At 42.0% G+C, this 12921-nt stretch overlaps 1 protein-coding gene across 1 annotated transcript; it reads right to left on the minus strand.

Annotated features, from left to right (window-relative positions):
* Nucleotides 1–319: 319 nt before the first annotated feature.
* LOC114438265 (phosphatidylinositol 3,4,5-trisphosphate-dependent Rac exchanger 1 protein-like) lies at nt 320–8530 on the minus strand. The gene is made up of 4 exons (XM_028409485.1): nt 8522–8530; nt 3363–3467; nt 689–790; nt 320–499 (listed from the first exon to the last, which is right to left on the minus strand). The coding sequence occupies exons 1-4, from the start codon at nt 8528–8530 to the stop codon at nt 320–322; spliced, it is 396 nt and encodes a 131-aa protein (XP_028265286.1).
* Nucleotides 8531–12921: the final 4391 nt, after the last annotated feature.

Raw genomic sequence — 12921 nt, forward strand, 5'->3', positions numbered from 1 at the left:
CCCCTCACCACCCTGTGTGGTGGATTGTCCCATTGGTGCCCGCTAAGACAAGGCCTCTGTTGTGGTGGGTGAGGGAGGCGTGAAAAATGCACCGGACCCTTCACTCGGCTCCCAAGCCCTGTCCGTGGCCTCTGAGCAGTGATTTGGCTTCAGCTGAGTTTTACTGCTGAGATAGATGGTGTTTTTAAAATGTCTAGCTGTTTGTGTTGTGATTATGCTGCAGGATTTTTATACTTGCATTTTCAGGATAAAAGTTTCTTTCATTTTTACTCTCAGAATGTCACAAACCTGCTGTCCTCATCATGACTGTATTTTACCTTCAACCACTTGTTCTCACCTCCCAGCCTTCAATGTGAGACTGCAGCTGCTCCAGTGCCTCCAACTTCTCCATCTGCCTCTTGGTCTCATTGATGTTGGAGCAGACAGCCTTCATGGCCTGCAGAGCCTCCTCCACCGCCGGATAGTCCGCATGCTTCTTAGGAGTCCTCTTCAGCAGTTCCTGTATAGTGGAAAGAAGAGGGTGGACTGAGCTTTAAAGCACTGTAGAATTTCTATAATGCAATGCTTAGTCAAGTCTTCTGTAACATTCCCATTCTGCCATCCTCAATACTCTGTAATAGTGTTTCTGCACCGTGAGCTCTCTGTGATTTGACAAGCAAAGCTGGTGTTGTTGACAGTAGCGAAGTACCTTCAGCAGCAGAGGGTATTTGCAGATCCTCTGAATGGGAGTCAGCAGGTAGCCCTCCAGGGGAATATCTGTGCTTTTCTTCCCTCCGAGTAGCATACAGTGCTTAAGACGAAATAAAAACAAGGAGGATTACAAGCCACTGTACACACAGGTACAAAAATATGTATAAAAAGAAATGAGGATTATATGTGCAGGGAGACAGGGAGAGAAAGAGGCTGCTGAAAAAAAAATGCTGTGCATAAAGGTGAAGAAAATGGAAGAAAAGTGGCTGGCTCTGTCCACACAGAGTTAACTTTTTGTTTGCTTTACTTGTCAGCAAAAACATCTATGATAAGAAACATCATGTTACAAGTGAAACTGGTCTGTCTTTTACTTTCAAAGTGCACATCAGTTCAGTAGAAGAGTATAAAGCCCTCACAGCCATTTCTGTCATGGGAGCCTCAGTTGTATTTTCTATGTCTTAGCCTTTCATAAAGTTCTGTCCAGACCGCTGTAAGACTTTAATATCATATGTGTTTCTGCCAACATCCGGACAAAAAATGCCACACTTGGTTAATGAAACATTATAAAAAACAGTGGAAGGAAGGATCATAGTTTGTATTAAACATATGCATATAACGTTAGATACTTTTCACATGAAAAACTCTCCTTTTCAGTAACCATGTTGACAAGTTCCTTCCCCATAAACCCGTACAGAATGTGGCCATAGAAATACACAGTTCCTTTGTGAAGTTCCTTTAACAAGGATTGTTTAGGTAAGGATGGGTTTCTGCAGAACATGATGATGCCACATTGAAGTTGACCTTTGACCTTGTGATCACTTTTGACCATCATTTGTGGTTGTATTCAAAATAATGGATAAATTAAATAAAAACTGTCTAGCACTGTTATATATAAACTACTAATTTCATTGTTGCTTGACCTTTGTCGACCTGCACCAGTGGTTGTGTATGTTTTCCATTGTCATATTTTAATTAGTATGAATTCATAGTGTGATGGACCCAAGGATCTCTCTCTCTGCTTCTGCTTCTAAGAACAAAGAAACAGCTAACAATTTCTAACAAACAAAATATTCTGGCTGTTTCTTCTACTGTGTCGGATAAAAACAACAACAAAAATCTATGCTTTTCTGCAAAAAGGGCCACTGAGAAGCCTCAAAATGTCTCTCACGGGATTTTATTAAACCAGCCACCCCACAACTAGTTGACTTTCTTCAGAAGTAGAGAAGAGATGGGAGGTTACAGTTACAGTCATGGTTTCTCTACGCCTTGTATTCTGTTGGATCGCAGCCTCTCTGTATATACTATGAGCTCATGGGATGGGATGAAAGATCAAAGCAGCCATGCAGATAAACCACTTGAGTGTTCTCCAGTGGGAAGGAAGGCAGCAGATCAGTTTGGAGCATTATGTGAGCACATGGCAACTCCTCTTTCAAGTCTACACAGAGCAGGAGAGAAGAACGATGCAACTTTGGAATTCCACAGATTCCTAATATGTTAATCTGCCCTCTCCCACTTCCATCCACATTTTCTCTCTCATCTACTGCTTATTTGTAATCTGCCAGGCAGAGGCCAGAATTCCCTCTGCTCTTCACTCTGACCTCCTTTTGCTCACTTTTCTCATCTCCTCCAATGCAATTAACACTTCATTTCTATAATTTCAGAAGCTCTCCTAATTCTGCGACTCAATTAGCATGGAAATCATTTAATCCAGAAACATACTTTAACTACAATTATGCACAGCTAAAAAGGCCAATGGCATCACTGCTGTTAATTATCATCATCATTTTTAATGCTCAAAGAATTGAAAAACTTCTACTGCTCTTTTACAAATATACTTTTTTTCATACAGTATCTGTAATTGCATTTCTATTCTGTGGGTTAATGTGCTGCTCCAGTGTCTGAGCAGGTCTGGCAGCTGCTTTAACACATAACCAGATGTTGGGTAGTGATTTTACTCTGGAAGCATCAGTGTCACATAAGACCTAACCAATTAACCACTGCATCATGGGGCCAGGATGAGTGAAAAGCCAAAGCACACAGCAACACGCTGATCCTGCTGTTTCCAGTCCCATGGGTGAGAATAATGCCATGGAAGCAAACCATCGGGCTAACAACAAACGTGGGGCCTCAGATCTGCCTCCCAATCACCCTAAAAGACTGCCAACACTCCACAGCTGGCTGGCCCAGAATCTGCAGATGATTTCATTGGTCGGGCCCCCGCTCAAAGGCCCTGTCACCACTCTGAGGTTCATTGTCCAGGGCCCAAAGGTTTGGGTGTCAAAACACGGAAACAGCTGGCAGCGGAAACACTACATGAGCAACAATACACAACGGTGACCTTGATTTTAGTTACATCCTGTTCCAGCAGGAAGAACCCTCTGACCTTGTTAGGGTTTCTGCCTTTTATTCAAGTGTTAACATGGAAATGGAGGTGTTACGGCAGAGAGGATGGATAGTTGACAAAAAAAAAGGAAAGAGCAGGCTCATGGGAGGAAAGAAATGTAGGGCAACGGAAGAAGGCCGTAAATGATACCAGGAAAACGGTTCAATTCAATTACATGAATGAACCACAAGATTTTTAATATGTAATTATGAAAGAAGTCAATTAAAAAAAAGCAGAAGACGCATTTGTTGACTGGGTGAGCACAAACGGTCAGAGGAGAGGAACTCACCAGCAAGAAGGTCCTGATGTTGGGGATCTTGTTTAACTCCATCAGGAGCCGCAGAGCCTTTTCATGGTTACTGCAGTACTCACCGTACACAGAGAAGCTCTCCTTCTGCACAAAAGAACACACAAAACAGGTCAGGAGGAGTAGGAACTTTAGTTATAAGAAGTCTCATGAGATAGATCATTGATTGAATATTGATGGTCCTTCTTCCCCCTCATGCTAGCATAGCGGACGTCAGCAGTGCAGAGTGTACTGACAGAAAGCCTCATGTGTTTATTGTGGTCAATCACTGCTCATTAAACTTTAAGTGTGTTACAAAGCACTCATTCCACTTTAATCTTAGCAAAAAGGATGTCTGCACATTGTTTATCTTGCATCATTTGGACCTTCAAATGTTTATTATATAAAATGACTCTTTGCCTAATAAATGTGTCTGATGAAGGTCTAATACAGAAACACTAAACAAATATAAATTGTGTCCCTTCCATTATTCATGTACCCTCTCGCACACCTGTCTGAATAGATGTGCACAATGCTCTTTGTATTTTGTGTAGGGGACAGACGCGCACACACACACACACACACACACAGACAATCAAACAATCAAAACAGTCAACACACACACGCAGAGTCTCATGCGTGCTGAAAAGCTTCCTCCTTCTCTAAGCGATGATGTAAATACTGGAGCTAATGGTGGGTCTTTTTGCAACGCTAATAACTGTCAGCCTTCATACAGCCTGATGAAAAGTGACAGAAAAGTAATGAGCAGATTACACACACACACGCACACACACATACAGTGGCTGTGTTTATGGATGTGACTCTTATAAGGCTTCCACCACAGAGGTGAATATGTATGGTAACACAAACCTCCATCTAGGGGAGATCCTTAGATAGGCATGATAAAAACTGGCCATAAATACTGATGTATGTATTCACTTCTGACTTTCACAAAATGTTTCAAATCCTTGTACAAGCATTCATCGACATCCTTTGTCACACTTCTCTTTTACAAAGGAATCAACGTCACAGTGGAAATACATGCAGTGCAACACGCTTCCTCTTTTTTCTGAGGTGATAGCATCACACAGTGCAACAAAACAGTCCCTAATACAGAAGCTGCCACTTAGCTTCCTTAACAATGCGTAACACAACACTGGGTCCGGTGAATATACAACGCAGGATAAAATGCATTATTTATAAAGCATACTGTAGACGACAATGTACACACAGCTTAATGAAACCTATTGTTATTCCTAACTAGTCGACGGTTAACTGGGATGTGAAACCATGTGCATGTGGGTCCTAATTTTCTAGAAACTGAAACTGTCATCTGAAACAGCCTAGTAGTGAAATCCAAAACTGCAGGTGTTCGGACGCCGCTTTCAACCTCTCCTGCTGCTTGCACCGAGAGCTGAAGAACACCATTCAACCAAAGACGCTATCATGCAACAGCCTCTTTAAATGGGCTAAAAGGTGACAACACTGTTCAAAACAAGTGGTTTTCAAACCAGCATCCTGTGCAGGCACGGATGTTACCCCTACACGCACATACAGCTAACAACATACAGATCTCTGCTGCTTAGTGCATGTGGCTGTTTCACGTGGTAACCCAGCCGTGGTGACAAAGAGAACTAAACAAAACGTTTTTTATAGGAGCTGAACATCTTTTTCTATGTAACACCAGTGAGCAGCCAGTGTAAACAGTGGTAAACAGTTTTTAACCACACAGGCAGGAACACTAACACGCCCAAAGCCACGTTTGGCAGGGGATTCCAGTCCAAAGCACCACTGGGAGAAGCAGCTGGGCCGGCATATGGTGCGAAACCCCTCAGACTGTCAAACCTGACTAAACACATTGCACAGCAAGGAATCATTGTGGGTGACTTGTTTATACATAATGTAACAAATCATGGATACAGGGGTTAAAGAGTAAACTAACAAAATTATATTTTTAACACAATTTATTAGCCTTGGTGTCATGCTAGACAGCTGTAGGACAATAAATAAAAGCAAGCTCTCTCAATGAGACCATAAACAGTATTTCAAATGCAGAGCTGAACTGAATGATGCATACAGGCAGTAACATGTATCCCACCCTGAGGAACCTGAAGCAAAGTACAGAAATCCTCTATAAATAAATATATCTTGCAATGTTAGCAAAGAATATTTGATTTTGTTTGATTTATTTAGCTATGTGTAGCTACTGTGTATCATTTTGCACTTCCTCCTGGATCTGCTGAACTTTTGGACTTTGCAACTGAAACCCTTCTGCTCAGTAAAACAGTGCCTCTCTGCAGCAATGTTTACAACCAAACCCCGCTCTGAGGTATTTCCTTTCCTCAGGTGACAACAACAACTTTCAGGCATACTTGAAGCAGCAGCTTGTACCAAGGCAAAAAGTGTGAAGCTTATTTTCTACATTTAAAACATCAGCTGCAGCTCTGAAAGACATGAGTTGTTCCCAGAATAGCTTAAAGACTTTGCCCGTTCCTTTGATAAACATGTCTTTATTTGAGTTCATCATCACTGGAATGTTATTCCAGAGGCTAGATGAGAGTGTAGTATCACACACTGAGGAATCACATCAAGTCAAAGCATAATGGGTGTAGTTCAGGGAGTTCAGAAAATCACATAATGACATGACTGTGGCCTCTTTCAAAGAGCTCATATACACGCTCCCTGACATAGAGCAAATATTGATGTCTCTGACTCCTCCTCTAACATGAGTCACTTTTTCACCTCTACACAGTCTGAATGATCCTTAGCATGCAGTGATCTTTAAACAAGAGCTTAACAACTGCCGCTAGTGAGATAAATTGGCAATAAGTGCGTTTTCATATAAACTGATGAAGGAACAATGTTGCGACTTTGTTTCCTGCTTAAGATTCATGATGATAAACCGTTCTCTTTGTGCTCTTTTTTGTCTCCCAAACCATATTGGCAACATCTGACAATGAATACCAATGAATCTTCCCATTTTTCCTCCCAAACTGTGAGTGGCAGACAGTCTTGTGGAACAATGCAAGAGGTTAATCAAATCCCAGTCATGGTGTTGACCTGTGGTTGAGGTCAAGGGCTACGGCTAGAGGGCACCAGACAGAGCCGACCGATTGGCTGGGAGGTGTCAGTGCTGAAGGAGACAAAGGTCACTGGGTTGGTGAGGGAAGTGAAATGGATACACGGTAACAAAAGGTGTGTGTGTGTGTGTGTATGGGGGAGCTCACAGCGTCAGTGGAAATAAATACAAACAGAGTGGTTTCCAGACACACACAAGGATAAAGACAAAAAATGAATATTAACACAAATGCAAGAAGATAAATTAAAAAAATCTGTAATTATATAATTGATAAACATTTTTTTATTTGTTTTTATTTAATCGCCTTGTCATTTCCTGACAACAATAAACAGAAATGCTGTTGACTCATCCTGCACTAGGGGCGTATCCTTTTTTTGTGTCCAACAATAAGCCGTCTTGATTTTGTGTCTCATCAATAGCAGCACTTGATCCTCCATTTTATTCCCGTCTAAATTATTGGTAAAGCCAACAGCACATGTGATGGTCTAAGGCTAAAAGCTGACCAATCAGAGCAGCTTTGAGAGGAGGGTGGGGGGTGGCCTCCCTCACCTATTGTTTTTACAGGAAACATATAAGAATACTACTACTGAGACACTACTGGAAAAACTGTCTCAGTGATATAACTTTGATTATGTCATTGTTAAAGTGACATTTACTTAAATTACTTTAATTAGTTTGACTCATCTTTAAACTTGAAATGCCAGTCATCGTGCTGTAATTTTAGTACATTATTCTGAAACCATCAATATTCGTTTTGTCTTTTTTTGCATGAGGGTTAAATTAGAAACCTGAGCACCTGCAGCTTGTCTCTTATCCATCCAGACTGGAAAAAAAACACGCTGAGCTCCTTTAATCAATTCTCCACCCTGACACTCGGCCTGACAGACTGAATGACCGTGACAGCTCACACATGTGTGAAGATATATTTTGATGAGCCAATTCAGCAGCTACCTCAGAGGTGATTAAACAGCAACACACCGGCAGGTAGGAGTTAGACTGAGGCTGAGTGTGTAATGGGCTCAAAGAGTAAGGTAGTTTTATCTATACTGGCATTGTGGAGGCAGAAATGGTGTCAGGGATGATCTTAGTAGAGTCAACGATTTGCAGACATTGTCTCCATTGGAAAGCATTTTTTGATGAGGCAGAAATGTCACATTTATGCTGTTTCTGAAAAAAATCAAATGCCTGTAGCTGGCTGAACAACGAACTAATGCATTTTGTGTTGCAGTGAAAGTGAAGTGAAGAAAGTTTATCAGAAGAGACAAAGGGAGGAGAAGGAGTTTGAGGGCTACCAGCAGCAGCATTGTCCCCTCACTGAGTGACACACCATCTCTTCCTCCCCGGACACAGACCCTTCTTTGTTTGTTCCCTGGGGCCAAACGAGTTCAAACTGAGGGGAGCGGGGTGGCTGGGGTGGGAGAGTGTGTGTCAGAGCTGCAGAACGGGAAGGGATCTTGGGATGGAGTGGAAGGAGATGGTAGTACAGAAAGTGCAGGTCTGGTTGTGGAAAAAAAATGGGGGCTAATGTGTGCAAGAGTGCGTATTTTGGTTGGTGGGTGGGAAGTATCGGGAGTCCAGGAGACTGGAGGGGTGTTTCATGTGAGAAGGAGAGAATTAAGTGGCAGTTTCAACAGCCCGGCTTTGCAACGCTGTTCCCGCATCTGTGGTTACGGGTAACCCGTGAAAAGAGGTTGTGTGTGTGTGTGTTTCTGCACAGCAGAGGAATTCATGCATGCAAACGCTCCCACATGCGTGGCCCATGTGCCATTGTATGTGTGTGTGTGTGTGTGTGCACTTACAACTGGAGGAACACAGTCCTAGTGCATGCTGAGGCATGGGTTCGGGCTGCAAACGGTCTCCACGGCGGACAACACCTCTTTGTGCAACTCCAGGATGTCCTCAATATTGAAAACAGAATCTGTAAACAAGAGGAGGGGGGATCAGAGGAAGGAAGCGATAAAGAGGAAGGGTTGGGAAGAGGAGAAAGAAAAGAGCAAACAGGTCACCGACGGATGCACACAGATGTGGGATAAGTCAGTGAGAATAGAACATCAAAAAAAAAGCGTTTAAATGTCAGACTTACCTTAACCATGTTCAGGTGAGAGACACTGTTTGGTCGTCTGCAGTTGTCTGATTCTGTGCAAAAAGGCCTGAAGGGGAAACAGAAACAAAGAGGTTTAAAATACTCTGCTTTGGCCATAGTGTATATTCAATGACGAAACATTTCAAATGTTAAACCTGAAAAATATTTATTGAGTATAGGCTTTGAATTTCTGTGTTGGCATGGCACTTCCAAAAAAGTTATAACGTGTAAGAAAGCAGCTGACAAACATCATAACTGTCTATTAATGCAGATTGAGCATTATGCTACCATCCAGGTAACATATTTTTTCCATAAAAGGCCTAGATTATTTCAACAAAAAGCAACATGGCTCTGTAGTAAGGAGTCTAGGATGCAAGCTAAAACTGTCATACTGGGCATTTGTTGCATAATGAAACCTAGAAAAGTGGTTTGTGTGCACTGATCAGCAAATCAGTGTGTGTGAGTGTCTGGAAGTGGAAGTCCATGTTCTTCCCCCTGTGTATTTGACATGTATGATGCACTTTACAGTATGGCCTTGAAGGAAATACAGTACATACACATTCTGTCAGCAGCAGTCACATGTGCACTCACACACTTCATGGAAAATTGCCTTTCATGGTACGAGACCCTTGTTTCACTGCAGACATGTTTTTTCTCTCCATCCCCTGACACTTTAAGCTAACTGTGTGGATCTTCTGCAGAGAAAACAAATGCACCTGAGCATTCAGCTACAACGCATCAACCAACAGAACTGCTTCCATTGTTACAGCGTCTACACACCCCGCTTTACCAAAGACAGCTGTAATAGGTTCACGTCCAGTTGAGCTTTGCTTGTGTGGGCAGTTTTGTTCTTGTTGTGTGCATGCCTGCCAGTCAGAATCCTGACCTGGAAAAAAAGAATGCTGAGAGGAAGTGAATCTGCAAACGGTTTCTTTTGTTCTCTCTTCCCCATTTCTCTGTCTATCGCAGACTTAGCGGATGTCATCTTCAGACACCAATACTGTCCTAACAGAAATCCAGCAAATGACAAATAAAGCTCCCAAAGCCTCATCATCCTGCGCTTTTCAGCATTTCATCTGAAAACTGATAGCTTTCCTGTCATAAAAGGAACTAAACACAATTAAGTAACAGTATGTCCATAGAGCAGCAGAAAGAGGAGCAAGAAAGTCACAACAGTTAGCAAAATGAAATGGATATTCTGTGTTTTTTATATCATTACATTTTGTCTTTTTGCAAGATTTCACTTACAACCCACTGAAAAATGAGACCAGACGCCAAAACCATCACTGCAGATTGTACACCAGATGCTTAGTTCTGTACCACAGCATGTCCTGTCTGATCAGCCCATTTGGTCAACACTGTTGCTAAAAGGAGGAGGCTTTACAAAGCTTAGCAGCACATTCGCCTCCCATTTCAACCGTTTCAAGCAGTGAGTCAGAATTAGTTTCCAGAGGAAATTATCACGATCAGTGCCAAAAAATTAAAAAAATCGCGTTTCAGCCATATTTTGGGATTATAAACACATTTTGAACCATTTTTTTGTTAAAAGTTTTAATTTGATGGGCATTCAGACAGGGAAAATGTGAGGAACAAGAAGAGAAAAATAACATGCTGTAAAAGTCAGCCGGTTAAGAGTCAAAACAGGGACATGACTGGTGCTGAGGGCATTTAAGCACATGTGGTCAGGGCGCTAACCACTCCTCCATCAGGTCGCCCCAGTTTAGCAACGTTTGTTAAATTGTTAAATACGTCAACATCAAATAAGCCCTCATCTAAAAACAAGACTGAGAAGTTTCCATTTATGAAGCAGGGAATGACTTGAACAACTAAAATGATGCCAAAAATGCATTAAAATAGAGCATCTGCTCAGAAATCTATTGAAACCCGAGTTTGCATGAGGTATCAATAGAGGTGAGCAATTTATTTTTCTTAATTAAGACCAGTTTTTGTCAATGACAGAAACATTTAGTGTGTTCAACACAGTCACATATAAAGTCAGTGTGCAGACTTACTTACAGTAAGTCGTAGGCCTGTAATGAAAGACCGACACTTGTAATCACACATTTGCTCTAAAGATAGAACCCAGCCAACCAGGCAGGCAGTCAGGCAGCAATTTATCATTTCCTCAGAGGCTGAAGAGTTAACTTTTAGGGAGGACTGTCTCCTGTTTTTTCCTTTTTTACTAGAGTTTGCGTAGGTCGCAGCAAAATAAAAATCACAGGTCCTTCACAGTGAGCTGCGTCCTCGCTAATTAAGACCCGTATTAAAGGGAAGCAGTAGTCGCTGTGGCTCTTGAATGGGTTTGGGAGGGAAGAGCTGATTGGTGCTTCAGGCGTACACTAATTAAATCTCCCATATGGCAACTTGTACCGTGTCCACACGGAGAGGAGTCACTCATGTGAAAGATTGCTCCCCAGTAGAGGAGACAAGGAGAGAGGCAGGAAGCAGGGCTTTTCCTTAGAATAAAAAAAAGGAAAGGAAAGCATAATGAAGCCAAGTCACACAGATATCCCTTATTGATAGGACAGCTACCATCCAGACAGGCTTCAGTGCTTATACAAATGTGCCACACAGATGTGGTGATAGGGGGATCAGCAGGGCGGTGGTGGGACATAAGGAGTTCCTTTCATTGCAGGTCCTCCGGTCTCCCCTGGTTGTATTGGCGGTCTTCATTGTTCCATCACAAAGCACACAGGTTTATTTGGAGAGAAAAATTGGAAGCCTTCTCTGTCTGTCTGCCATCATGACTTTAGCACAGGGCATAAACTGGGTATGCACACCAAGCATGTCTGGGTTTACTCATATTTTGAATTTGTGCAGTCTGGGCTGTAAGATTTGGAGCGTGTGTGATCAGAATCGATGACCTGAAAAGAAGGTATTAGGGGTGTAATTGGAAAGATGTTGACATTTGATGGACAGCAGTTCATTGTGCTTGGAAAGTCAAGCATCACAGTCTGTGATTGGGCAGTCTGTACAGATTTTTGTAGCTTATTTCTTGAGGGTTTACAGTAATGACAACCAAAAGATGAGTGAAACTTTATAGAAGAGATTTGTTTTTTGTTAAGTCATTGGAGGGAATAATTCTCTTTATGATTTGCTGACACAAAAGAAGCAGATGTGGGACTAACCTGGAGCACTAAACCTCAGAGCGCACTCACATTAACATATGGATGTTAAAAGAGCCCCATGTGCAGCTAAGCCAGTTGTTATTGGAAAAAACACTATCAGATAAACAGTGTAATTCTACTCTTACTGGATGCTTATTGCTTTTAATTAACACGCTGAGAGACAGCAGGATGCAGCTAATGTGGTCCCTTGTTTACTTTCTCTCTCAGGTGACCTTTTCTGCCTCTTTTACTGACATCAGCTATGTCGTCATCGCTGATCCGAGTGTGTATGTGTGTGTTTGGCAGATCAGACATCGATGAATAATATTTGCATCAGTGACAAATAACAACTACTCTTCTCTGCATTGGTTCAACAGGACATGTGTGTATGTGTGAAATCTGAATCAGCCACAGGCCAGCTGTGGACCACTATGACTAGAAATTTGATAGAGACGATGATGTTTGGAAAGCACACTGCCTGAAGACAAACAGTAGATCAACATGAAAAGTCTTTCCTGCTCAGCTTGCGTGCGTACGGTGTCTTGCTACCCTCTAACAGCTAAAAATAGCATTGACATCAATCAATGTGTTAATAATAGTCGGTCAGATGGGACACAAACTCACTTTTTGATACTCATAATAATGAGTCAGAGTGGCTCAGAGAGGGCTCAGCTGCAGCACAGAGCACAACAAAGATATTGCACATGATGGTCTCTTGCCACAGGAGTGATGGGCTGTTAGGGGAACTGCTTGTGATGCAATCCCACAGGAGACTATAGTAACAAACCATGAAGCTCCTTGACAGACCACAAAGTGGCTGCCAAGTACAAAGCTAATGCAAAAATCACACCGCTGATATTTCAATATGCAGGTAAAACCCAGAAACGTCCGACATTCTCCACAAAGGAAGTTGCTGAAAGTCATATTAAAAAACACCAGCTGAAGGAATAGCTGCAAATGAATTATTAAAAAGCCAATCAGGACTTTGAAACTGCTGGATTTTCCTTGAGTTCTTTCACTTGTTCAATGATTTTCTCATGATTGGCCCTCAGAAGCCTCAAATCCATTTATATCTGAAGTACCTAGAGATGCCCGTTATTATATTGTCAGCAATAAGGAGGTATTAGCAAAATGTCACCTGTTATTAAAATTTCTTGGCTTGGACTCAAGAGCCACTGTGGTGACTTGAGACAGATGTTAAATTGTTCAAACTAAAGCAAAACAAAATGGAGCTCTATCACAGGTCCACACCCCTTCCTATGCCTTCTCTTACAAACCGCTGTACAAACGGTG

This window comes from Parambassis ranga, chromosome 7, assembly GCF_900634625.1.
Source record: "Parambassis ranga chromosome 7, fParRan2.1, whole genome shotgun sequence".
NCBI lineage: Eukaryota > Metazoa > Chordata > Actinopteri > Ambassidae > Parambassis > Parambassis ranga.